The sequence below is a fragment of the Stegostoma tigrinum genome, chromosome 4 (genome assembly GCF_030684315.1).
Source record: "Stegostoma tigrinum isolate sSteTig4 chromosome 4, sSteTig4.hap1, whole genome shotgun sequence".
NCBI lineage: Eukaryota > Metazoa > Chordata > Chondrichthyes > Orectolobiformes > Stegostomatidae > Stegostoma > Stegostoma tigrinum.
In genome coordinates this window covers 18312941-18338234 of record NC_081357.1, presented here as the reverse complement: position 1 = coordinate 18338234, position 25294 = coordinate 18312941, and the positions used below count along the sequence as shown (strand labels likewise).

Genomic DNA, 25294 nt, shown 5'->3' with positions numbered 1-25294 from the left:
AGGATGCAGCAGGATATAGATCTGCTGGAAAGTTGGGCGGAGAAATGGCAGATGGAGTTTAATCCAGATGAGAGTGAGGTAATGCATTTTAGGAGGTCAAATGGAGCAGTAATGCAGTAAACTATAAATGGACAGATCCTTAGGAGCATTGACATACAGACGGATCTTGGGGTCCAAGTCCACAGCTCCCTGAAAGTAGCAACACCGTGGAAAAAGTGGTAAAGGAGGCATGTGGCATGTTTGCTTTCATCTGTAGAGGCATTGAGTTTAAAAGTGGGCAAGTCCATGTTGCAACTGTATACGATTTTGCTCAGGCCGTATTTAGAGTATGTGGTCACAGTTCTGGATGTGGTGGCTTTGGAAAGGGTGCAGAAGAGATTCACAGGATGTATATTAGCTATCAAGAGGGGTTGAACAAAGTTAGATTGATTTTGTTAGAACATTGGAGACTGAAGGCAAACTGATAGAAATATATAAAATGATGAGCGGCATAGATAAGCTGCATAGTGAGAGTCTTTTTCCCAGAAAATATCATATACGAACAGGCATAAGCTTAAGGTGTGAGGAGGTAAAGTTTACATTTTTACTCAGATGGTGGTATGTGTCTGGAATGCACTAGCAATGTTTAAGAATGATAGAATCATAGAGTCATACAGCACAGAAACAACTTTGGTCCAACTTGCCTGCACTGATCAGACATCCCAGTCTGATCTAGTCCCATTTGCCAACACTTGCCCCATATCCTTCTCAACCCTTTCTATTCACATACCCATCCAGGTGCCTTCTAAATGTTGTAATTATACCCACCTCCGCCACTTCCTCAGGCAGCTTGTTCCATCATATGCACCACCCTCTGAGTGAAGAAGTTACCCCTCATTTTGTTTTTAAGTCATTCCCCTCTCACTTGAAACCTATGCCCCCTAGTTTTGGACTCCCCCACCCTAGTAAAAAAGAGTTTGGCTATTCAGGCTAAGAGGCATTTGGATGGAGAGATGAACAGGCAGGGAGTAGTGGGATACGGATCAAGTTTAGGTGAATGGGATTACTTTAGAATGGCATCATGGTCAGCAGAAGCATCATTGTGGGCTGAAGGGCCTGTTCCTGTGCTCTACTGGCCATGTTCTATAACAACGTATAAATAGCTGATAATTTTTAGTGTTTTTCCAACTTCACAAGCAACTGTCAAGAATACTAACATTAGTTTACCAGCAGCAGAAACAGTTGCTAACAACAAGAGACTTACGGATTAGGTTTCAGATAGCATGACTGTAGTCCAGAGCATAATATATCACCTTGCTCTTGATGGAATGTCAGACATTAAAGAATGTTCCAACCCATCTTTGGTTTTAGTTTATGTTGGTTAGCAGAGTCCTTAATTATTTTAAAAATGGAATTAAACAGTAGCTTAAAAAAGATTCATACCCACATCGACGCACCACTCACCCCTTTTTGTTACTTCATCAGAAATACAGAGATCGTTCTCCTTTATGAAGGAGAGAACATTTGGAGCCACAACCTCTGCCCTGTTCTCTCTTTTGCCTAAAGTTGAACAGGAATAATCTCTAAGGATGGAATCAGGCATATCTATGTCCTGGTGTAAATTTTGGTCTTTTTGGTCATTGTCGAAGAAATTATAAAAGGTATGAAAGGGTTGTAGATTTTAGGGGTCCCATCTACTGATCTCCTGAACATTGTCAGGCAGTCCTGGATCAATTCATTTAAAAACTGCTGAGAAATGTACATCTACCAATTTGCTGTCTCCAGGTCATTGTAGACGAAATGGTTGAAAAAAACAAGCTGCTGTCGGTCACGTCCCTTATTGTACCAGCAGCTCTTTTGCAAAGTGAGTAGAAGCATATAATACTAAATAATTAATTCCATGAACGATGACTTCCAGGGATTGTTCTGATATTTTCTAATTAACCTGTTATGAAAAGTTATTGCACACTTCTGGTGCAGGAGGGACTTGAAACCAGGCCTCTTGGCTCAGACGTATGTACACTGCCATGTAAGCCCATAAAAACTGATGGGGTTATGTCACCATATCCTTTGCCCTGAGCAATCTCAAACTGCCAACCTTCTGGTTATCAGACACACACACTGATCATCTGCGTCACAAAGAGTTGGAATGAAGCAATGAAGTTGGCCATGAAAGAAAAGGAAAGGATTTGCTTCAGTGGAGCCTGTAATGAATTTAAGATGCCCCAAAATCCATTACAGCTGATGAAATGCTTTTGAAGAGTAGACCCTGTTGCAATGTAGGTAAGCTTTACACAGGAACTTGAGCATAATGTAAAACCTGCACCCAGACTGACACGAGAGATAATGGGAACTGCAGATGCTGGAGAATTCCAAGATAATAAAATGTGAGGCTGGATGAACACAGCAGGCCAAGCAGCATCTCAGGAGCACAAAAGCTGACGTTTCGGGCCTGGACCCTTCATCAGACTGACACAGTGATCTACGACTTTTGTCAAAATTCACACCCCCAGGCCAAAGTACTAAAGTAAAACTCAAAAAACATTAAACTTACACTGTTTAATGGAACAATTGTGTTTGTAAAATAGGGCTGCAACACAACGGTGAACTCCTCATTCGTGTCATATTTTCCGCTATAAATCAATGCAGTCAATTTGGTCTGAATAAAGAAAATAAATGGTAGTTCACATTATTTAGCAAAGGAATAATTGATGTGGCACTTCTATTATCACTTGAGTAAAAATAATTGAAGGAATATTAGACTGAGGATATTTCCAACTTCAATCCAGACATCACCTCATTATTTCCCAGAGATGCAATAACTGTAGTTGAATCAGCTGAATGTTAACTTCCCTTTTTAATTTTTAACACAGAAATAAGCTATTTTTCCCCATCTGCCCCGTGATGTCCTGATGCAATCACAGTTCCCACGTCAGAAATTGAGAGTGGTGCCTTTCTAGTTATAGTAGTTGATACTTGGGAACAGACAATGTGAGTATTTTACTGTCAATGCATTAAGTGTCCTTTGGAGATTCTGGAACTGGTGAAGAAATGCACAAAATTCTAATTAAACACTTTACATTTCAAAAAAATGTTCAAATCAAAGATCAATGGATAATGTAGCAGTAAATATATCAACATCCACATTGCAAGTCTACAAAGATTGATAAAGAAAACATTAAATAAGCAGCTTATGCTACTAATTTAAACCATACCGCAGGCTAGTGCATACCTGATAGTCTCTGTTAACTCTCATCATCTCATGTAACTCAGGAGAATTTTCTCTTGGATTTAAAAAGCAAGGACAAAGGTCTCTGTGTAAAACAACAACACAAAAACAAATATAAATATTTTTTGGAAAAGACTAGAGAGTCATGGAGTCATACAACATGAAAGCAGACTCTTCAGCCCAACTCGTCCATGCCAACATGGTTTCCTAAATTTAAATATTTCTATCGGCTTGTGTTTGGCACACGTCCCTCCAAATCTTTCCTATTAAGTACCTGTCCAAATGTTATTTAAATGTTGTAGTTGTACCAACCTCCACCACTTTCTCTGGCAGCTTGTTCCATACATGCACCACCCTCTGTGTGAAAACGTTACCCCTCAGGTTCCTTTTAAATCTTTCCCCTCTCACCTTTTAAACCTATGCCCTCTAGTTTTAAATTCCCCCACCGTAGTGAAAAGAGCTTTGCTATTTACCTTATCTTTGCCTCACATGATTTTATAAACCTCTGTAAGGTCACCCCTCAGCCTCCTATGCTTCAGGGAACATGTCCCAACCTATCCAGCCTCTCATTATTCAAACTTTCCAGTCTCAGTAACATCATTGCAATTTTGTTTGCACTCTTTCCAGTTTAATAACATCATTCCTATTGCAGGGTGACCAGAATTGTTTGCAGTACTCCAAATGAGGCCTTACTAATGTCTTGTACAGCTGTAAAATGATATCCCAACTCCTGTACCCAGTGTCCTGATTAATGAGGGCAAGATGCCAATACCTTCTTCACCACCCTGTCTACCAGTGATGCAACTTTCAAGAAACTATATACCCGTACCCTTAGGTCTCTTTGTTCAACAACACTCCTTAGGGCCCTCCCATTAACTGTCTAAGCCCTGCAATGAAATGCAATACCCTGTATTTATCTGAATTAAACTCCACCTGCCAGTCCTTGGCCCTCTGGCCCAGTTGATCAATATCATGGTGTACACTTAGATAATCTTCTGCCCTGTCTGCTATACCACCAATTTTGGTCTCATCTGCAAACTTATCAACCATGCTTCCTATGTTCTTATCCAAATCATTTATATAAATGGTGAACAATAGCACCGATCCTTGCGGAACACTGCTGGTCACAAGCATCCAGTCTGACCAAGAACTTTCTATCATCACCCTCTGTCTCCTACCTTCAAACCAATTTTATATCCAATTGGCTAGCTTCTCCTGGATTCTATGTGAACTAATTTTACTAACCAGTCTACCACGTGAATCTTGTCAAAGGCCTTGTCGAAAAGCTCCAATATTGCTGGTAAGGGAATGAGAGAAGTTTTCAAACCTCATTTACTGTAATGTATCAAAGTTGTATAATCTGTTCTTAAAGCTCAGGGCATTATGCTAACATTTCTATTGATCTCAACTCTCCAACTCACTCAAGGAATGGCATCAGTCAAAATGAAGTGCTCTTGATGATGAAGTAGATAACACATCACCTTTAAGTGTGTTCAGAATGCAGTAAACTAATTGAGCAGTGTGAGAACAAGCTGATAATGTTCAAGAAGGAATACGGTTCATCAAAGGATTACTATCAAGTATGGAATCTTGTTCAGCTCTACAGGATACAGTGAGATAGTTTCTCTCAATCTTTGCTTCTCTCCCATTCTGAATTCATGTTAAACTCCCCTGCTTTATCTCAATCTTACCTAGGATTCTTTATCACTTTCACTCACACTTACTTTAATGCAGATTTTGTGCAAAGTTAGAAAACCAAATGGTCTGTAGTCTTGAAGTACATATGCCCATCGATGCATTTCACTGCAAATATCTTCAAATCCAGTATTAGTGCAAAGTTCTAAGGAAGGGTCACCAGACCCAAAATATTAACTCTGATTTTTCTTCATAGACGCTGCCAGACCTACTGAGCATTTCCAGCAACTTCTGTGTTTGTTCCTGATATGGTGCTCAGTGATTTCCTACATTCTTGATGTTTTTTGTGTGAGCTGTGGTGAATTATTAACAGAGCTGCTCAATGCTTTATTCTTACACCAGTGCTTCAAATGTACTCAATTCAGGTGGAAACAAAATGTTCCAACTTACTTCTGTAACAATGCACAGCCAATTGTATTCTTCTTTAGTCTTCGAAGACCACTCATTTCCAGAATTTGCACCATATTTATAAAAGCTCTTGGCACCTGTTTTAATGAATATTTAAAGGCAGAAAAAGCTCAGAGGGCAAATAAAACATATTAGATCCATAATACACATCTTCTTCCAGACATTTGCCTTATACCCTGACTGTCACACAACCCAAGGTTATGACCATCATCATCACTTGTATTTCAGAACTGTGAGCCTTAATTATTGCATTTGTACTGGCTTCCACCATTGGAGGAGCGATCTGCCCACAGCCCCGAAGGTTCTAGCAATGCAAGTGACTATTTTAACACTGCTTAAATATTAAAAGAGTTTCTGATTCCACTATCCTTTCAGGCAGTGAGTTCTAGACACCCACCGCCCTCTGGTTTCCACTTAACAGCACCTGTGATAGCCTTCTGCCTGTCCCTTTAAATGTGTGCCCACCACTGAGTGACCATTCACTAATAAAAAAAGTGCTTTCCTATCTACCCTTCATAATTTAGACAGTTCTATCACGTCCCCTCACGGCCTTCACTGCTTCAAAGAAAATAGCCACAATTTTTCTTCAGAGCTCCAACCCTCCAGCCCAGGCAGCAACTTGGTAAATCTCCTCTAAACACTCTCCAGCAATTACATCATTCCTATAATGTTGTGACCAGAACTGCACACAGTACTTGAAACAGAATAATTGTGGCCCAAGCAGCATTTTATACTGTTCCAACATAATCTCCCTGCTATTGTATTCAACGCCTTGGCTAATATAGGCAGGTATCCAATAACAATCTTATTTTAGCCACCTTATCTACCTAGCCTGCCACCTTCAGAGATCTGTAGAAATGGACACTAATACTCCTAGGATTTTCAGTTCTTCCCACGGTCCTATCATTCATAGTGTAACGTTTGCCTTTATAGCTCTCCCCAAGTGGATTACCTCATACTTTTCTGGGTTAATTTCCATTTGCCACAGCTCTGCCCAGCTGACCAGTCTGTTTATGTTCTCCTACAGTTTACTCCTCACTATTTACCAGCCCACCAATTTTCATGTTGGAGGCACACTTCTCTATCAAAGCTCCCCACGTTTCACGTTGTGGTTGTACCAACCTCCACCTCGTCCTCTGGCAGCTTGTTCCATACATGCACCTCCATCTGTGTGAAAACATTACCCCTCAGGTTCCTTTTAAATCTTTCCCCTCTCACCTTTTAAACCTACGCCCTCTAGTTTTAAGTTCCCCCACTCTAGGGAAAAGACCTTTGCCATTCACCTTATCTTTGCCCCGCATGATTTTATAAACCTCTTTAAGGTCACCCTTCAGCCTCCTATGCTTCAGGAATACACCTCATCAGTCAGGACACTGGGTACAGGAGTTGGGATATCATTTTACAGCTGTACAAGACATTGGTAAGGCCTCATTTGAAGTACTGCAAACAATTCTGTTCACCCTGCAATAGGAAGCATGTTATTAAACTGGAAAGAGTGCAAACAAAATTGCAATGGTGTTACTGAGACTGGAGAGTCTGAATCATTAATTTACACCACAAACAGCAAAGGCCCCAACACTGAGTCTTGCAGAACCCCACTGGAAAGAGACTTCCAGTAACAGGAACATCCCTCTGTCATTACCCACTCAGAATAATAGGAACTGCCGATGCTGGAGTCTGAGATAACAAGGTGTAGAGCTGCAGGAGCACAGCAGGCGAGGCAGTATCAGAGGAGCAGGAAAGCTGATGTTTCGATTCGGGACCCTTTTACAGAAATGGGGAAGGGGAAGGGTGCTCTGAAATAAATAGAGATTGTGGGGAACGCTGATAACCAGTGGATAGTGAAGCCGATAGGTGGGAGAGAAGAAGGACAGGTCAAGGAGGTGGGGATGGGAGTTGGGTGCTGGTCCTTCGATGAGGTCAGGTGTGGGGAGATTTTGAAGTCCAATTGGGACCATTGGGTTGTAGGCTCCCAATGCAGAATATGAGGTGCTGTTCCTCCAGTTTCTGGGTGACATTGTTGATACACTGGAGAAGGCCCAGGATGGACATGTTGTCCAGGGAGTGGGAGGGGAAGTTGAAGTGGTTAGTGACTGGGAAGTGTTGTCGCTTGTCACGATCAGTCTTCTCTCCTACCTACCCGCTCCTCCCACCTCATTGACCAATCCCCACCCCCACTTCCTACCTACACTCACCTTTATTAGCTTCATCCCCGCCTCCTTGACCTGTCTGCCTTCCCTCCCACCGATCCACTCCACTATTCACCTGCTATCACCTCGCACCCCCACCACTTTATTTCAGAATCCCCTTTCCCTCCCCCATTTCCGAGAAGGGTCCTGACCCGAAACATCAGCTTTCCTCCTCTTCTGATGCTGCCTGGCCTGCTGTGTTCCTCCAGTTCCACACCTTGTAACCTCTATCATTCCCTGCTTTTTGCCAGGCTGCCAAAATTGGATCCATTGTACCAACTTGCCTTGGATCCCATGGGCTTTTACTTTCCCGACCAGTCTGCCTTGACGGACATTATCGAAAGTCTTGCTCAAGTCTACATCAAATTCATTGCCCTGATCAAAACTCCTGGTTACCTCTTAAAGAACATTTGGTCAAATTTATGAAATGCAATCTTCCAGCAACAAATCCGTGATTACTATCCTGATGAATCAGTGTCTTTCCAAGTGCAAATATATTCTGTCCCTTTCTAACAACATCCCCACCACTGAAGTTAGGCTAACTGACCTGTTATTTCTTGGTCTATTTCTTCCTCCCTTATGTATTAATGAGTCAATGTTAGCAGTCACCTTGTCTTGTGGCTAGACAGGATTTGAAAATTATCATCAGGGTCCTTAAAATCTCCTCCCTTGCCTCCCCCAAAAGCCTGGGATATCTCTCATCTGGGCTGACAAATTATCCCCTCTTAAGGCTCCTAAACTCACCAGTACCTCTTCTCTGCATTATTTTCTCATAATATTTCACAGTTCTCCATCCTGTTTTCTATACCAGCATCAGTCTTTTCCAGTGTTGGAGACTGACACAAAAGTATTCATCGAGGACTACATTCATGTCTGAGGTTGCAGACTTGCTTGCCAAGCTGGCATGTTTGGTTGCAGATGTTTCATCACCCTGCTAAGTAACATCGTCCACACGTCTCAGGTGAAGTGTTGGTGTCCTGTCCCACTTGTTATTTATATGCCCTGGTTTGCTCGGGTGGATGGCATCATTTCCGGTTCTGATGAACGTAAAGAGTCCCATACCCACAACCAATAAAACTAACGTAATATACAAAATACCATGCAAGGACTGTGAGAAACATTACATCAGCCAAACTGGAAGAATACTGATAATAAGGATACAAAAACACCGATTAGCCACCAAGAGGCACGACCAATTCTCACTGGTCTCATTACACACAGACAACGAAAGACTGGGACAATACATCCATAATAGCACAAGCCAAACAGGGACTTGCCAGGGAGTTCCTAGAGGCCTGGCATTCCAACTGGAACTCCATAAACAAAGGCATTGAATTGGACCCAGAATACAAAGCACTGAAATTCAGAACCAGAAGTGATGCTGACCAGCCAGCAAACTGAGGCACATTAATAGCAAGCAGGACAGAACACCGACGCTTTACCGGAGGCGCACTGATGATGTTACCTAGCAGGGTGATGAAACATCTGCAATCAAACACACTGGCTCAGCAAGCAAGTCTACAACCTCATCCACAACTCGATCTACAAATCTTCTCAAAAACTTTATGTTCATGTCTCTCAGCTCCACACAGATTATCTGTATGGCCTCGACTGAGCCCACAGTATACGCTTGCTCTTTATGTAATTTTTAAAAACCCTTTGGGTTTTCCCATTCTACCTGCAATGCTTTCCTAATTCCCTTTTCATACTCCTCGAGGGACTCTGATATATTAAGTCCTTTTTTTTTTGCCATAAGCTTCTCTTTCTTTTACATCCTAATTTCTATGCCCCTTGACATCCAGGATTCTCCAGTCTAGGTCCTATCCTAACCTTTAGCCCTGTACTCCTGCTCTTCCCTCTTTGACTGCCTCCTACTGCTCTGACACAGGTTTATTGCAAGTAGCTGTTCCCAGTCCACTGGGTCAACTCATATCTTAGTAAAACTAGGCTTCCCCTGGTTTAGAGCTTTTATTGCTGACCCAACTGTAACTTTTTCCGTAACTATTCTAAATATAAGTTTTACGGTCACTATATATATATGGTCACAGATATGTTGTTATTTAAAGGTTGTTGTTTTCATTGTTGTTGTGAATGCTATTTGTAACCAAATTGATTTGCATTGCACTATGCGTACTAACTTGTTGCAGTGTGATGTACTTTAACAAACTTTATAAATTAGAACATATTTTTGGGAGAAAAAAACATGCGGTGCAAGAAGAAATTGTACGATGAAAATGTATTCACAGGGAGTAAACAGTAGCCCAAGCCCTCCAGGAACAGAATTTAACTAGATTTAATTGGCAAGGAAAAGCAATGTCAAATGAAATTTAGTGACAAAGTAAAGCTGTGTCTGCTTTTGTTCAAGGAGATCTGACGTCAAGTGTATTAGGAATGTAAAGTCTCATGTATATTAATAGTGACTGAAAAAAAAATGTGCCTTTAGACTGGTTTTGCTACATTTTACTTTAGGTAGTCTACAACCAGTAATGTTTGGAGATGTTATCAGAAGTGTTTTACCCTGCCATTTGTAATGACTGTTGGTGCCTGAACAGAAAATTTGCAGAGACAACTTCAGTCAGCATTATCTCTGTACAGTCAGCAATATGCCTGGATAGCTGTATCTGCTGAGAATCAGGCAGAGACAGCCCATTAAACATATTGGACACCAACATGGATTGAGAGTTGCATGCAATAGCCAGACCGCCTGCTCAGCCCCTTCTTGTCGTATGGACTGTTGTCTGAAGCAGCCTGGTTAAAAACATCTCACATTCTTTAGATAGTATGAGTAGAAACAGTCAGCAGGTTGGGAGGACTGGAGGCAGGATTGGGAGTGGACACTTTACCACACAAGAATAGAGTTTAACAGATCAAGTAAGGAGCCACACAATCACTTGAACAAGATTGTCAAACAGTATTAAGTCCTTGAATCATACATTGTAAACAACATTGTTTTTGAGCTTCAAGTAAAGGGTACCAGCAGCATAGTGCACTGGCACTGGCATGTTATTGTGGCTGTAATTTGCCTTCTGCCAATAGGTACTTCAGAGGGTGAAATGTCAGAGACAGGCTCATTCTCTAGCCTCTGTGACTCACTTCAGACGAAAGCAAAGGCGATAGATCAGCTTTCATAGCACCTTTACCTGTTGGTGCAGTATATCCAGTGCCTCCTCAATATGTTTCACATAATTATCTGCAGAATACGCTTCCTGCAAAAAGATAAATGAAAAGAATTACTATATTTCTGTTATAGGGATAAGAATGAGCCTGGACTTGGTAATCAAGGTTTTATGGAAATATGTGCCCTCTGTTGCATTTTATTCTTCAGAAGTTCAATATAGTGTCTTGATCAAGTTTGTTTAAATTGTTTTCTTTCAACGAGTTGTCACACTGAATCCTCTACGTGCAATATCGGTGTGTGAAGCTCCACACTGAAAGTCACTGATAATGAAAATTTCCCTTTCTGTCTTCAAACAGAAATATTTCAAATAAAATCCTGCCACTCGCAGTCCTGGCCTGAAGTCTTATACATGGTTAGCAGACAGCTCTAGGCAGAGAGCTGTATGGATACAAATTTCTGGCACACATCACATTTCCACTTGCATTTAAAAAACGTTGCTCACATTCTTAGAATATGCCAAGGTATTTCTCAGCCATTTAATTATTGAAGTGTGGCCTCTATTGTTGTGCAGGCAACTGTAGCAGTTAATTGGTATCCAGTATGAACCCATCGACGAAACTGTGATATGTGGTCAGTTAATTTATTTTTAATGGTGTTGGTTGAAATAATTTCAATCTATTTTACTTATACTTAAATCAATCGTATATATGGTTTCTTGATATGACTTTATCTAGAACATAAGGCATAGAAGTAGGCCATTCAGCCCATTAAGGCTGAGCCACCATTCATTGGCTGACCTGATAATCGTCAATTTCATTTTCCTGCTTCCTCCTCATAACCCTCAATTCCCTTAGTGATTAAAAATCTGTCTACCTCAGCCTTGAATTTAATTGATGACCCAGCCTTGACAGCTTCCTGTAGTAAAGAATTCTATAGATTGACTACTCTCTGAAACATTGTAGGAAGCTTTGTTACTTCAATGCTACACCTTGGTGTGCATGAATCACTGTCATTGTAAAACTGTGGTAAGGAGACTGCGTACTCAGGGAGACACATGCAGCTCATGCTTTTGTGCTGTCACTCTTATCTTCCCTGAATGCTCACAGCATCTCTGCCTTGCCTTGCATTTTTGGACTTTGTTCCTCAGCCAGAGATACCAGGCTCATACCACTGCTGACTTGCCTTGCCATTTAGCACAGTCAGAAAGTTAGGAAATTTGTTATGTTTATCAGCAAGTGTCCATCAAGTCAGCGGGATCTCAGTACAGGAAGTCAAGGACAGTCTCTAGTACCAGTCCAGGTACTTTATCACAGTTAGTCAGCCACTCAGTGTGGTCAGAATCAGACGCTCTCCACATAAAGGTGAGGGAACCAAATGTTGTACAGCTCACCACCTGTCTTTTATTCACAAGTAATCTTAGCAGCTGGTACATGCCAGATGCCAATGTCCATGAGTGTGAGTTTATGTGACTGGTGCCCCAAGATCGCAAGTGCCTGGTATTTAATGTGAAGGTCCTTTGGAACAAGCAGTGGGCTGAAGTCACCAAGTAGCCACTCTGATTTCCATGTTGGGAATTCCTAAATGTCTTGTTAGTTCAACATGTTTGGTAAGATCGGATACTGAATAATAATGAGGTCAGTTTTCACTGGGGTAATAAGCTGATTAACTAGCATTAATACTATCAATTGGCAACTTGCTGCTATGTGGTGAGAAACTTGCCTTGCTGTTTGGCAAAAACATACAAGATGCAGCAAGATGCTCTCAACATTGAAATGGGACTTGCTGGATTTCGCTTTTGATTCTGCTACAAATCAGAACCGACAAGATATCACCCTTGCTGTGGTCTGACTAGTGCCTTGCATAACTTTGTCAAGACTCCCCTATTTTTATACTCCATACCCTTTGAAATAAAGCTCAATGTTCCATACAGTATGGAGCTGAAGGATTATAGCAGGTCAAGCAGCATCAGAGGAGCAGGAAAGACTTCATCAGAACTTCCCGACCCATAACATTGACTTTCCTGCTGCTTTGATGCTGCCTGACCTGCTGTGATCCTCCAGCTCCACACCATATCAACTCTGACTTCAGCACTGCAGTTCTCGCTATCTTTAACGTTAATATTCCATTTGCCTTCCCTATTGCCCACTGAATATGTATGTCAATTTTTGTAATTTATGCACAAAGATACTCACGGTTCTACAACCTTTCTTCATTTTAATAATGTTCAGCTCTTCCATTCCTCTTGGCAAAGTGCAAAACCCCACCTTTTTCCACATTATATTCAATCTAACAAGTTTTGCTCACTTTCTCAACTAGGCCATATTACACTGCAGAAACTTTCTGTCATTCTCACCACTTTACTTTTCCAAATATTTTTGTGTCATCCACAAACTTGGCTAAAGTACCTTCACTTTTCTCATCCAAATCATTAATAGATATTGTGAATAATTGTGGCCCTAACCCTGATCCTTTTGGCATATCACTCGTTACACGTTGCCATCTTGAACATTACCTTTACTCACTTGTGGGATATGTGTGTTGCTGGCTGGACCTGTGCTAATTGGCTCTCTCTAGTTGCCCTACAGAGGGTAGAGGTGAGCTGTGTTGTCATAATCAGTATTACACCACCTCAAAAGGCAGGTGAAGGCGCAGGATGCTCACGTGGAGAGCTGGTGCAGACACAGTGGAGCAACTGGCATTTTTCTGCACCATAACATTTCTGCGATTTGATGTGTCAAAGGATCATCTTCGCTTGAAAATGTTCCAGCTTGTAACATGAAACAGGCCAACAGAAGATAATATTCCCGATTGGAAAGGAAAGAACATCAATTAGGTTGCCACTCTGGGACATCGCAAGGCCTTGTATCCTGGCCAATGACCTGGTCATTTTGTCTCATTGCTGTCTGTCAGACTTTGATGATTACAAATAGGTTGACCTACATACCAGACCATGGGTCACTATTTGCACCAAAGAAGCCTGGGATGTCAGCAAAGTTAGTTCACTGTGTTTTGTCTTGGGGAGGTCTTCACTTCAGTTGCTCACAAGCAATTCTCGAACCAATTGACAGGGCACAGAAGCTGAGATGGTTTCTCCACATCTCCCTCACGGTTTGGATCATGTGAGCTCTTTGTCCTAGTTCTTTACCAAGATTAAGAGAATACAACATACTTATCACAATGGGAGAGGAGGAGGAGGGAGGCTCCTATGCCCTTCAGTCTCATGTATCACAACTGTGTATCCACCCAGTCTTCAGAACTGAACCCCGGGGTCTGAATCCACTGGGAACACCAGCACTGTCAGAACATGACTATCTTATTACACAGCCCAGTCCTTCTTGTAAGCCAACCTTCCATCCACTGAGTCCATCTATACTTCTCACTGCCAGGGGAAGGTATCCAACATAATCAAAGAGCCCTCCCACCCCAGTTAATCTCTCTTCCAACCTCTTCAATTGGGCAGAAGATACAAAAGCTTAACTATCATGCCAACAGGTTCAAGAACAGCTCCTTCCCCTCTGTCATTAATCTTCTGAGTGGGCCTCTCAGATTCCAAACTTAATGTTGACCTTGGTCTTAGTGCACCTTCCCCACAGCCATAACATTGTATTCCTCGCTGTTGTTCCATTACCCTTATGCATTTTGTATGGTATGATCTGCCGCACTGTACGCAAAATGAAATCTTTCACTGTACTGAGGTACATGTGACAATAATAAACCACATCAAAATTAAAAAATGCTAAACCTGTCATCACAGTCTGTGTTCCAGGCTCTATTTGTCTGGCCCAGTGGCTCAGAGGAGAGCTCACTACGTGAAGCCAGTTTTATGACTGTCTCCATGAGGAGAATTCTACACCTTATTTAAAATATTAAAGAGAGCATGCCATTAAACTGGATATAAACATAAAGGAGAATGAAGAGCTCTACCTTATTCATACAGTACTCGCAGAGATCATTGGCTCCAATGAAAAGGGTGATTACTTTCCAGTCCTGCTTGAAATTGATTTTCTAAAAGAAAAAAAGAGTTTTATTGAAATTTTAACTTTTATTCTCAGTGGTGTTCCAGGTGTCCACATTTTCTGTCTTTCAATGAAGAAACCAATTTTCTTCATTAATTACCTTCCAATTTCCCTTCAAAGTGGTGGCTCTTTGTAGGTGCCGAGACCCTTCTTCAGAAATGGGGGAGGGGAAGGGGGTTCTGAAATAAATAGGGAGAGATGCGGAGGCAGATAGAAGATGGATAGAGGAGGAGATAGGTGGAAAGGAGACAGACAGGTCAAAGAAGCGGGGATGGAGACAGTAAAGGTGAGTGCAGGTGGGGAGTTAGAGAGGGGATAGGTCAGTGCAGGAAGGACAGACAGGTCAAGGAGGCAGGGTGAGGTTAGTAGGTAGGAGATGGAGGTGGGGCTTGAGGTGGGAGGAGGGGATAGGTGGAAGGAAGGACAGGTTAGGGTGGTGGGGACGAACTGGGCTGGTTTTGGGATGTGGTAGGGGGAGGGGAGATTTTGACGGGTGTGAATGCCCACATGGGCCCAAACTATGCCTGCCTCTTTGTTGGTTACGTGGAACAATCCCTCTTTCATACCTACACTGGCCCTAAACCCCACATCTTCCTCAGTTACATTGATGACTATATCGGCTCCACCTTGTGCTGTCATGAGGAGCTCGAACAGTTCATCCACTTCACCAACACCTGCCACCCCAACCTTAAGTTCACCTGGACCATCTTTAATACCTCTCTCTCTATCACCGACCTCTCTGCCTCCATCTCCGGCAACCAGCTAGAATCCGATATCCATTTCAAGCCCACCGACTCCCACAGCTACGTAGAATACACCTCCTCCCACCCACCTTCCTGCAAAAATGCCATCTCCTATTCCCAATTCCTTCGCCTCCACCTCATCTTATCCAAGGGTGAGGCATTGTCCTCGTTTTTCAATGACCACAACATCCCCCACACAGTGATTGAAAAGGCCGTCAAATGTGTCTCCCACATTTCCCGCAACACATCCCTCACACCCCGTCTCTGCAATAACTGCCAAAAAAAATCCCCCTAGTCCTCACATACCACCCCACCAATCTCTTGATACAACGCATCATCCTCCAAAACTTCCGCCATCTACAATCCAACACGACTACTAAAGACATTTTTCCATCCCCACCCTTGTCTGCCTTCCGGAGGGACCACTTTCTCCGCGACTCCCTTGTCCGCTCCACACTCCCCTCCAACCCCACCACACCCGGCACTTTCCCCTGCAACCGCAGGAAGTGCTACACTTGCCCCCACACCTCCTCCCTCACCCCTATCCCAGGCCCCAAGATGACTTTCCACATCAAACAGATGTTCACCTGCACATCTGCCAATGTGGACTACCGCATCCGCTGTTCCCGTTGTGGCTTCCTCTACATTGGGGAAACCAAGCGGAGGCTTGGGGACCGCTTTGCAGAACGCCTCTGCTCGGCTCGCAATAAACAACTGCACCTCCCAGTCGTAAACTGTTTCCACTCCCCCTCCCATTCTTTAGATGACATGTCCATCCTGGGCCTCCTGCAGTGCCACAACGATGCCACCCGAAAGTTGCAGGAACAGCAACTCATATTCTGCTTGGGAACCCTGCAGCCCAATGGTATCAATGTGGATTTCACCAGCTTCAAAATCTCCCCTCCCCCTACCGCATCACAAAACCAGCCCAGCTTGTCCCCACCTCCCCAACCTGTTCTTCCTCTCACCTATCCCCCTCCTCCCACCTCAAGCCCCAATCCCATCTCCTACCTACGAACCTCTTCCTGCCCCTTTAACCTGTCCATCCTCCCTGGACTGACCTTACCCCTCCCTACCTCCCGGCCTACACTCACTTTTACTGGCTCCGTCCCCACCTCTTTGACTCGTCTGTCTCGTCTCCACCTATCTTCTCGTCTATCCATCTTCTATCCACCTCCCCGTCTCCCTATTTATTTCAGAACCCCCTTCCCCTCCCTCATTTCTGAAGAAGGGTCTAGACCCGAAATGTCAGCCTTCCTGCTCCTCTGACGCTGCTTGGCCTGCTGTGTTCATCCAGATCTACACCTTGTTATCTCAGACTCTCCAGCATCTGCAGTTCCTACTTTCTCACATCACAAAGCTCTTTCATTTCTCACCACATCCCTGATGGCCTCTCCTGACCCTGCCATAACTCCTTCATGCCCTCCCAATGCCTCCTCATATTCCTTCTGACCTCATGATGCCCCATCATACTCCCTCCATGAGGTTGTAATACTTTACTCTTTCTTTGATGAATTGTTCCAGTGCTTGCATATTGTTTTGGACAAGATCAAAAGGTGCGAAGTAATGCAAAGCTTCTGTTATGATTGCCTGAGTCTGATTGACACTTTTTAGAAGTTGTAAGACCATCTGTTTATTCAAAGGGTATTTTTTTGAGGGACTTTTTTCATGAACATTTCAAATACTTGCCACTTTTATCACAGAGATAGTAGGAACTGCCGATGCTGGAGAGTCTGAGAGAACAGGTGTAAAGCTGGATGAACACAGCAGACCAAGCAGCATCAGAGGAGCAGGAAAGCTTGATGTTTTGGGCCGGGACCCTTCCTCAGAAATGGAGGAGGGTAAGGGGATTCTGAAATAAATAGGGATACAGGGGGAGGCAGACAGAACATGGATAAAGGAGAAGATAGGGTAAGAGGAGACAGATAAGCTTCAAAATCTCCCCTCCCTCGACCACATGCCAAAACCAGCCCAGCTAGTCCCTGCCTCCCTAACCATTCCTTCTGCCTCAAGCCCCACCCCCATCCCCTACCCACTAACCTTATCCCGCTCCCCCGACCTGTCCATCCTCCCTGGACTGACCTATCCCCCCCTAACTCCCAACTACATTCACCTTCACTGACTCCATCCACGCCTCTTTGACCTGTCTGTCTCCTCTCACCCTATCTTCTCCTTTATCCATCTTCTATCCGCCTCCCCGTCTCCCTATTTATTTCAGAATCCCCTCCCCCTCCTCCATTTCTGAGGAAGGGTCTTGACCTGAAACATCAAGCTTTCTTGCTCGGCCTGCTGTGTTCATCCAGCTTCACACCATGTTATGCCACTTTTATTATAGGGCTTATTGATTTGCCACAAAGTGCACACATGACTCCTCAGCTACTGAAGCAGAAAATGCAGCAAGACTGGATAATGTCCAGGCTTTGGCTGATAAGTGACAAGTAACATTTCTATCACACAAATGCCAGGCAATGACCATCTTGAACAAAAGACAATCAAACCACCGTCCCTTGACAAGCAATGGTGTTATAATGCCATAATGCGTAATGCACAGAAACAGGCCCTTTGGCTCAACTTGGCCATGCTGACTAGATTTCTTAGCCCCATTTGCCTGCGTTTGTCCCATATTCCATTTAAACCTTACCTATGCCTGTACCCGTCCAAATGTCTTTTAAGTGTTGTAATTGTATCTGCATCTATCCCTTTCCCTGGCAGCTTGTTCACTCTGTGTGAAGAAGTTACCCATCAGGTGCTTTTTAAATCTTTCCCTTATCCTTTAAACTGATTCCTGCCAGCTCTGGACTCCCCTACACTCGGGAAAAGAATTTTGCTATTCACCTCATCCATGCTTCTTGTCACTTTATAAACCTCTACCAGGTCACCCTTCAGCCTCCTATACTTCATGGAAAAGAATCCCAGCCTATCCAGCCTCTCCTTATAATTCAAACCCTCCAGTCTCTCTGAATCCCCCATTATCAGCACCCTTACTGTCAGCATTGGCACCAATTGACTCTTCCAGTGAGCTGTGAACCACTTGAAAAAAATAACTGAAACCCACAAAAATTAGAAAGAGGTAGAAGATGCCCATGCCCAGGATGGAGGGCAGGGTGTTGGTAGTGAGTCAGTAGAAATTGACAGAAATGGTTTTCATGGGATGTGGGCATTACTGCTTGTCCCTAATTGCCCCTGAATTCATGAAGGCAAGTTTAGGGGACAGTTAAGAGTCAGTCTTTGTCCTAGGTTTGGAATTACATACCGGCCAGACCAGATAAGGAGGGCAGATTTCCTTCCCTAAAGGACGATAGTGAACCAGAAGGGAATTTACAATGAATGAAAGTTGCTGTGATCACTTGTACTGGAGTTAGCTTCACATTCCAGATTCAGTAATTGCACACAAATGCCATCAGCAGCCGTTACCCTACATCAACCGGGATTACAGGACATTACTACAATGCCACCTTGTCCACTGATTGGAATCAGGACCCGCTGGTCATTTGAAAAGCTTATAGGGTCTCACAGAGAATGAAAACCTCAGCCTACAAGGCCAGCCTTCCTTATGGAATCATAGCATCCCAACAGCGCGGAAGCAGGCCATTTGGCCCATCAAGGCCACACTAACCCTCTTGCATGTGCATCACCAATGTGTCAATAAGCCATTCATGGACACCAGTGCTGGAGTCACTCAACTCAGTCATCACTGTCTGTCAAGGAATGTTTAAATGTTGTAAATAGAACTGGGCAAATAATTGATGAGGAAACAATTGCAGAATTCTGGGAAAGGGCACAAGTTTTGGACTAATTGGATCACTTCCTCAGACACAGACATGATGGACTGATCCTTCTGTATGAGGTCCATGTATTTTTCTAAAAGTGCAACATATCAACAGTTTCTGAATATGAAGGACCAGAACAGGCAATCAAACCTGGACTGGCCCATCTTAGGTGATGGTTTAGGATGAGGGAAAAGTCCGCTTGTTTAAGCTTGATCCTCTGTGTTTGCCATCCCAATGTTCCAGGGTTTCCTGGAGCTCTGTTTGGTATCGGGATCAGTCTACAGCCCTAAAGGTGGCGGCACCTAACAGCAAAAAACGCATACATTCTCACAAAAGACACTTACTGAACTATTCTTCATGAGCTGTACCAGGGTACGAGCCTGCTTTGGCACATCGCTGCAGAAAGGAATAAAATAAGTTATAAAATCTCCATTTTCAAATGCATTGCCATTCAATCCGTATTCTTAGTTATCCTTGGAGCTAGTCAGGTTGATAGCTGCTACAGGTGGCATTACTGAGGCAGGACATTTGAATTTTAAATTCAGATTTTATTTCTAAAATTCTCATCCTTACTGACAAATCCTTGTGTGACCCCCTATCTCAGGATGTCTTCCAGCCCGTCAACTTCCATAAATATTTACACTCATTTAATTCCAGCCTCTTACACATCCCTGGTTTTAATCTCTCCATCATCATCAGCTGATGCCTGAGCTCTGGAACTCTCTCCCTAAACCTCTTCACCTCACTTTCCTCTTTTAGGAGGATTGTTAAAGAAACTAAGGGTTGGATTTTTCAGAGAGTGGCAACCCACACTTTTTCTTTTTTTACGTTAAGTAAAACTTATGCATTTCTGGCAGGAGACTCCTTCAGAAATGTGGAGTCTGTATTTTAATTCCGACAAGCCCTGGTAGTGTGGGATAGTCAGGACAGGGCCAGTAACACTTCCTTTCTCACAGCAGTACATGCCCTTTTCTATGATCCAAATGTCCAAAATCATACAGATTTACCTTTCGGTAGCTGCTTTGAAGGGATAATTATTTAAGGTGAGTGCACAGACTTCATAAAGGGTGGGGCACATGCCAGGTGGGCCTGTGGCCTCATTCCCCCAGTGCTCAGGTTTAAACAGATGGTTAAAGAGGCCTGCACCCAATATGAACTGGGCAGGCCTGCTGCTGAGGCCTGCTGGTCAGTGAAGGAGAGGGTCAAGTTGGGGTGCCTCCTGTCTGAGTTCCCTTTCTCCCCACTTTCACACTCAAACTCCCCAACCGCAATGCCCAGGCCCTGCCTAGCATGACTCCCTCCTGGGGCTTGTGTGCCATGAGATCCCAGACTTAGCTGGATGTCTGGGTCTGTTGGGGGGGCATGGTGGCTCTGTGGTTAGCACTGTTGCCTCATAGCGCCAGGGGCCAGGGGCAACTATCTCCCCATGCACATTCTCCCCATGTCTGCTTGGGTTTCTGCCAGGTGCTGCAGTTTCCTCCCACAGTCCAAAGGTGTGGTTTGGCTATGGGAAATTGTCCTGTAGTGTCCAGGGATGTGCAAGCTAGGTGGATTAACCATGGGAAATGTGGGTTTATGGGGAAAGGGCGGTTTGGGTGGAATGCTCTTTGAAGGATCAGTGGAGGTTCAATGGGCTGAATGTCTTGATTCTGCACTGTAGGGATCCTGTGATTCTATTGCTGAATGCTTCCTCCCTGGCCTAATTGCAATACCGACAAGTGACCATCATTTGCAGGGGCGCTGCTGGTGCTGCAGAGATGCTGGCCTCTGATTGGCCATCAACTCAATAAAGTAGCGCATTCTTCTGGAGATGGGTAGAAGATTTGCCTCAAAGGGAGTAAAGGGTGATTAGCAAAGGATTAAAGCTAAGTGGGCTGGACAAACGGTGATCTCCCTCTTGACGTTTACCGTGGCGAAGGGACTGCACTCTCCAAGTACAATCCAGCCCAAAAAGTCTCTTTAACTGGCCTGGGCTCTTGCTTGATTAGTTAATGGTGCCAGAGAAGTCTTCATTTGCTAGTTGGATCTACTGGAACTGGGCATTCAGCATTCTGCCTGTCAGCCCCTGAAGGAATGCTGCACATCCTCAATGATGAACAAACCAATCAGGCTTTAGTAACTGTGGCTTTGAGCATGTGCTGTGAGAGGATTGTCCGCTTAATTCCCAGAGTGGGCCAAATTGGAAACCACCCATCGAGTGAGTACTCACTGGGACATTGCACCCGGGACAGCAACATTGAATTTACTATTCCATTTTGCAATCCCAGTAGCAAAACCGTAGATCCTTGGATTAAATTTTTTCAATATATCTGAAAAAGGAAAGAAATAAACAGGAGAAAATTGGGACAACAAATGAGAAATCTAGTATCAGCAGGTCAGTGCCTTAACTCCAGAACTTGCGTTAACCACTTTGTTGTAATTCTGCTGTTAGTATTCCCTTATGTGGACTTACATAGAAACACAGAAGATAGGAGCAGGAGAAAGTTATTCAGCCCTTCGAGCCTGCTCCACCATTCTTCATGAACATGGCTGATCATCCAACTCAATAGCCTAATCCTGCTTTCTCCCCCATAACCTTTGATCCCATTCACCCCAAGTGCTATGTATAGTTGTTATTTGAATGCATTCAATGTTTTAGCATCAACTACTTGCTGTGGTAATGAATTCCACAAGCTCATCACTCTTTGGGTAAAGAAATGTCTCCCCATCTCAGTCCTAAATAGTCTACCCTGAATCCTCATACTGTGACCTCTGGCTCTGGACACATCCACCATTGGGAACATCCTCCCTGCATCTCCGCCATCTTGTCATGTTAGAATTTGATAAGTCTCAGTGAGATCTCCCCTCATTCGTCTGAACTCCACCGAAAACAATCCCAACCTAGTTAATCTCTCCTCACACGTCAGTCCCACCATCCCAGGAATCAGCCTGGTAAACCTTCGCTGCACTCTCTTGAGAGTAAGAGCATCCTTCCTCAGAAAAGGAGAGCAAAACTGCACACAGTATTCCGGATGTGGTCTCACCAAGGCCCTGTAGAACTGCAACAACACATCCCTGCTCCTGTACTCAAAACCTCTCACAATGAAGGCTAACGGCCCATTTGCCTTCTTTACCACCTGATGCACCTACATGCCTACGTTCAGCAACTGGTGCACAAAGACAGCCAAGCCCAGCTGCACAATCCCCTGTCCCAATTTACAGTTATTCAGGTAGTAATCCTACTTCTTGTTTTTGCTTCAAAGTGAATAACCTCACATTTATCCAAATTATGCTGCTTCTGCCATTGGTTTGCTCACTCACCCAACCTGTTGAGACCATGCTGAAGGATCTTGTCACAGTTCAGCCTCCCACCCAACTTGGTAACTCCTGCAAATTTTGAGATGTTGCATTTTGTTCCCTCATCCAAATCATGAATATATATTATATATAGCAGGAGTCTCAGCAGCAATCCTTGTGATGTCCCACTAGTTACTGCCTGCCAATTTGAAAAGAACCCATTAATTCCTACCCTTTGTTCTGCTCTGCCGATCAGTTTCCTATCCATTTCAATACACTTCTCCCATCCCATGCGCTTTAATGTTGTGCATTAATCTCTTATGTGGGACTTCATCAAATGCTTTCTGAAAGTCCAAACATACTACATCAACTGGCTCCCCCTTGTCAACTCTACTAGTTACATCTTCATTGAATTTCAACAGATTTGTCAAGCATGATTTCATAAATCCATGCTGACTCTGTCTGATCCTTGCACTGCTTTCTAAATGCTCCGCTATAAAGTCCTTGATATTGGATTTAAGAATTTTCCCCACTACTGATGTTAGGCTTTCTGATCTATAATTCCATGTTTTCACTCTACCTTCCTTTTTAAATAGTGGAGTGACATAAGCCACCCTCCAATCTGCAGGGACTGATCCAGAGTCTATAGAAACCTGGAAGAAGACCACCAAAGCATCCATTTGGACGTGGACAATTTGAATAGATGTAAGAGCTATGGATAAAATAGTCAAACTACGTGAGCTATGCTGAGCCTGCATGAAGCAGAAACTGGGTTCCAAGAATGGAATTCACTGGAACTGCAGAAACTTCAATATGAGGATATCACAGAATGATGGAAACAGGGAATAGCCTTGGAAACATCTGGGGGCCATGGGTAAGTGTGGCTACGTGTCAGCTGAAGATGCATCGGAGTAGATCTTGGAAACAGAATGTAAACTCTAGGCCAATCAGTAGTGAAAAGCTAGGCCCAATACTAATGTAAGTAGCCCTGGGTCAGAGATTCAGTTTTGGAACAGGAATCCTGCATCTAAAACAGATCTCCGTGAGCCTTAGTGAATAGTATTGGAGCAGTATGTTTTATGCCTAACAGCAAGAAATGTAAGGCATCAGGAACAAGTCATCAGGAAAACTGACAGGATATTATTGTGCATCGTGAGGGGAATTGAAGACAAGAGTAAGGGAGCTTATGCTTCAATTTTACAATGCATTAGTGAGATCACATCTGGAGTACTGAATACAATGTTAGCTTCTTTATTTAAGGAATGATGCACATACATTGGAAGCAGTTCAGATAAAATTTACTACATTAATATTAGAAATCAGTGGGTTACTTTATTAAGAAAGGTTTGATAGACTAGACTTGTATTCACTGGACTATAAAAGTGTAAAAGGAACTTAACTGATGCGATATAAAGGACTTACTAGGAAGAGTAGTCACAATCTTGAGAGATTTATCCCCACCAATGCTACAAAAAAAAGAAGAGAAAGAAATTAAAACTGGTATTATCAGCCAATGCATCATTCCGATTTGAATCTAATTAAATAGTTTTTGTTTGAAGTTGAAAAATGTCATTTTTATTTGTGAAGCCACTGCAGTCATTGGCCAGAATTGTCTGGTCATGGTGAGGTTGTTGGCGGTGGGACAGAGAGTCACACGAACAGGAAGGCTGTCCACAGCCAGTCAGTATGGTCTGTGCAGCTGAGGGTAGGGCAAGGCAAGTGGTGGGGGTGGTAATGGAGACAATGCCCCTATCCCATCCCATCCCATCCCATCCCATCCCACTATTGCCTATAGGCTGCCAAGATCCAAGGCAGCATTGTTCTCGCCATCTGCTGAGTTCTTTTTTTTGGGAATGACACCCATGACCACGTGCTCTGTCCAAGCGACTGGCGCCACTGTCTGGCAACTTCTCACCAGAGGCTGCTGCCCGGTTAAGCAGGGATGTTTCCCAGGGATGGCGTGGGAGACCCATTCCAAAAGCTGGCTGTGGTGCAGGGTGATGATTAATGGGCTGCCGTGAGTCACACAAAGGAAGGATTAGAGTAAAGAAGGAAGGAAGGGTAATAACTTGGAGGATGATTCAGATTCAAGTGAGGGATTTGATTTATCAAAAAATCTACACTTCATGCCTAGGTTTACTGAGATGGAGTCACAGAGTCATGCAGCACAGATCAACCCTTAGCTCCATGCTGACCGTATTCCCAAAACTAGTCCCACCTGCCTGTGCTTGGCCCATATCTCTCCAAACATTTCTTATTCGTGTACTTATCCAAATGTCTTTAAAACATTGTAAACCGTACCCAAATCCAGCTCTCCGTCTGAAATAATAAAGTGTGAAGCTGGATGAACACAGCAGGCCAAGCAGCATCTCAGGAGCACAAAAGCTGACGTTTCGGGCTTAGACCCTTCATCAGAGAGGTCTAGGCCCGAAACGTCAGCTTTTGTGCTCCTGAGATGCTGCTTGGCCTGCTGTGTTCATCCAGCTTCACACTTTATTATCTTGGATTCTCCAGCATCTGCAGTTCCCATGATCTCTGTCTGAAAGTTCATTCCACAGACGAACCACCCTTTGTGTAAACAAAATGCCCCTCGTGTCTTTTTCAAAACTTTCTCCTCTCATCCTAAAAATATGCCCCCTAGTCTTGAAACCCCCAATTTAGGAAAGGACACCTATCATTCACCTTATCTATTCCCTTCATGATTTTATAAACCCCTGTAAGGTCACCCCTCAACATCCTCTGCTCCAATGGAAAAAGTCCCGGCCTATCCATATAAACAGTATTTTCCCTCAATTGAGAAGATAGCTGGACAAATGAAATGTTTGGACCTTTATTTTATAGGGTTTTGGTAGGTTCAGCTATGGCCAAAGA

At 43.5% G+C, this 25294-nt stretch overlaps 1 protein-coding gene across 3 annotated transcripts in view; it reads right to left on the bottom strand.

Moving 5' to 3' along the window:
• Positions 1 to 25294, bottom strand: part of plb1 (phospholipase B1) — a 233711-nt gene that overhangs the window by 13821 nt on the left and 194596 nt on the right. The window contains exons 48-55 of one of the 3 annotated variants that reach the window (XM_059645186.1): positions 23846 to 23889; positions 21357 to 21456; positions 19492 to 19543; positions 14543 to 14623; positions 10641 to 10706; positions 5294 to 5388; positions 3212 to 3293; positions 2534 to 2638 (exon numbers count right to left, since the gene is read on the bottom strand). In XM_059645186.1, coding sequence (XP_059501169.1) covers positions 2534 to 2638; positions 3212 to 3293; positions 5294 to 5388; positions 10641 to 10706; positions 14543 to 14623; positions 19492 to 19543; positions 21357 to 21456; positions 23846 to 23889 — 625 coding nt within the window. Of the gene's footprint in view, positions 1 to 2533; positions 2639 to 3211; positions 3294 to 5293; positions 5389 to 10640; positions 10707 to 14542; positions 14624 to 19491; positions 19544 to 21356; positions 21457 to 23845; positions 23890 to 25294 lie in introns of those variants that run through there. The other 2 variants (XM_059645187.1, XR_009445665.1) reach the window with 2 other exon arrangements.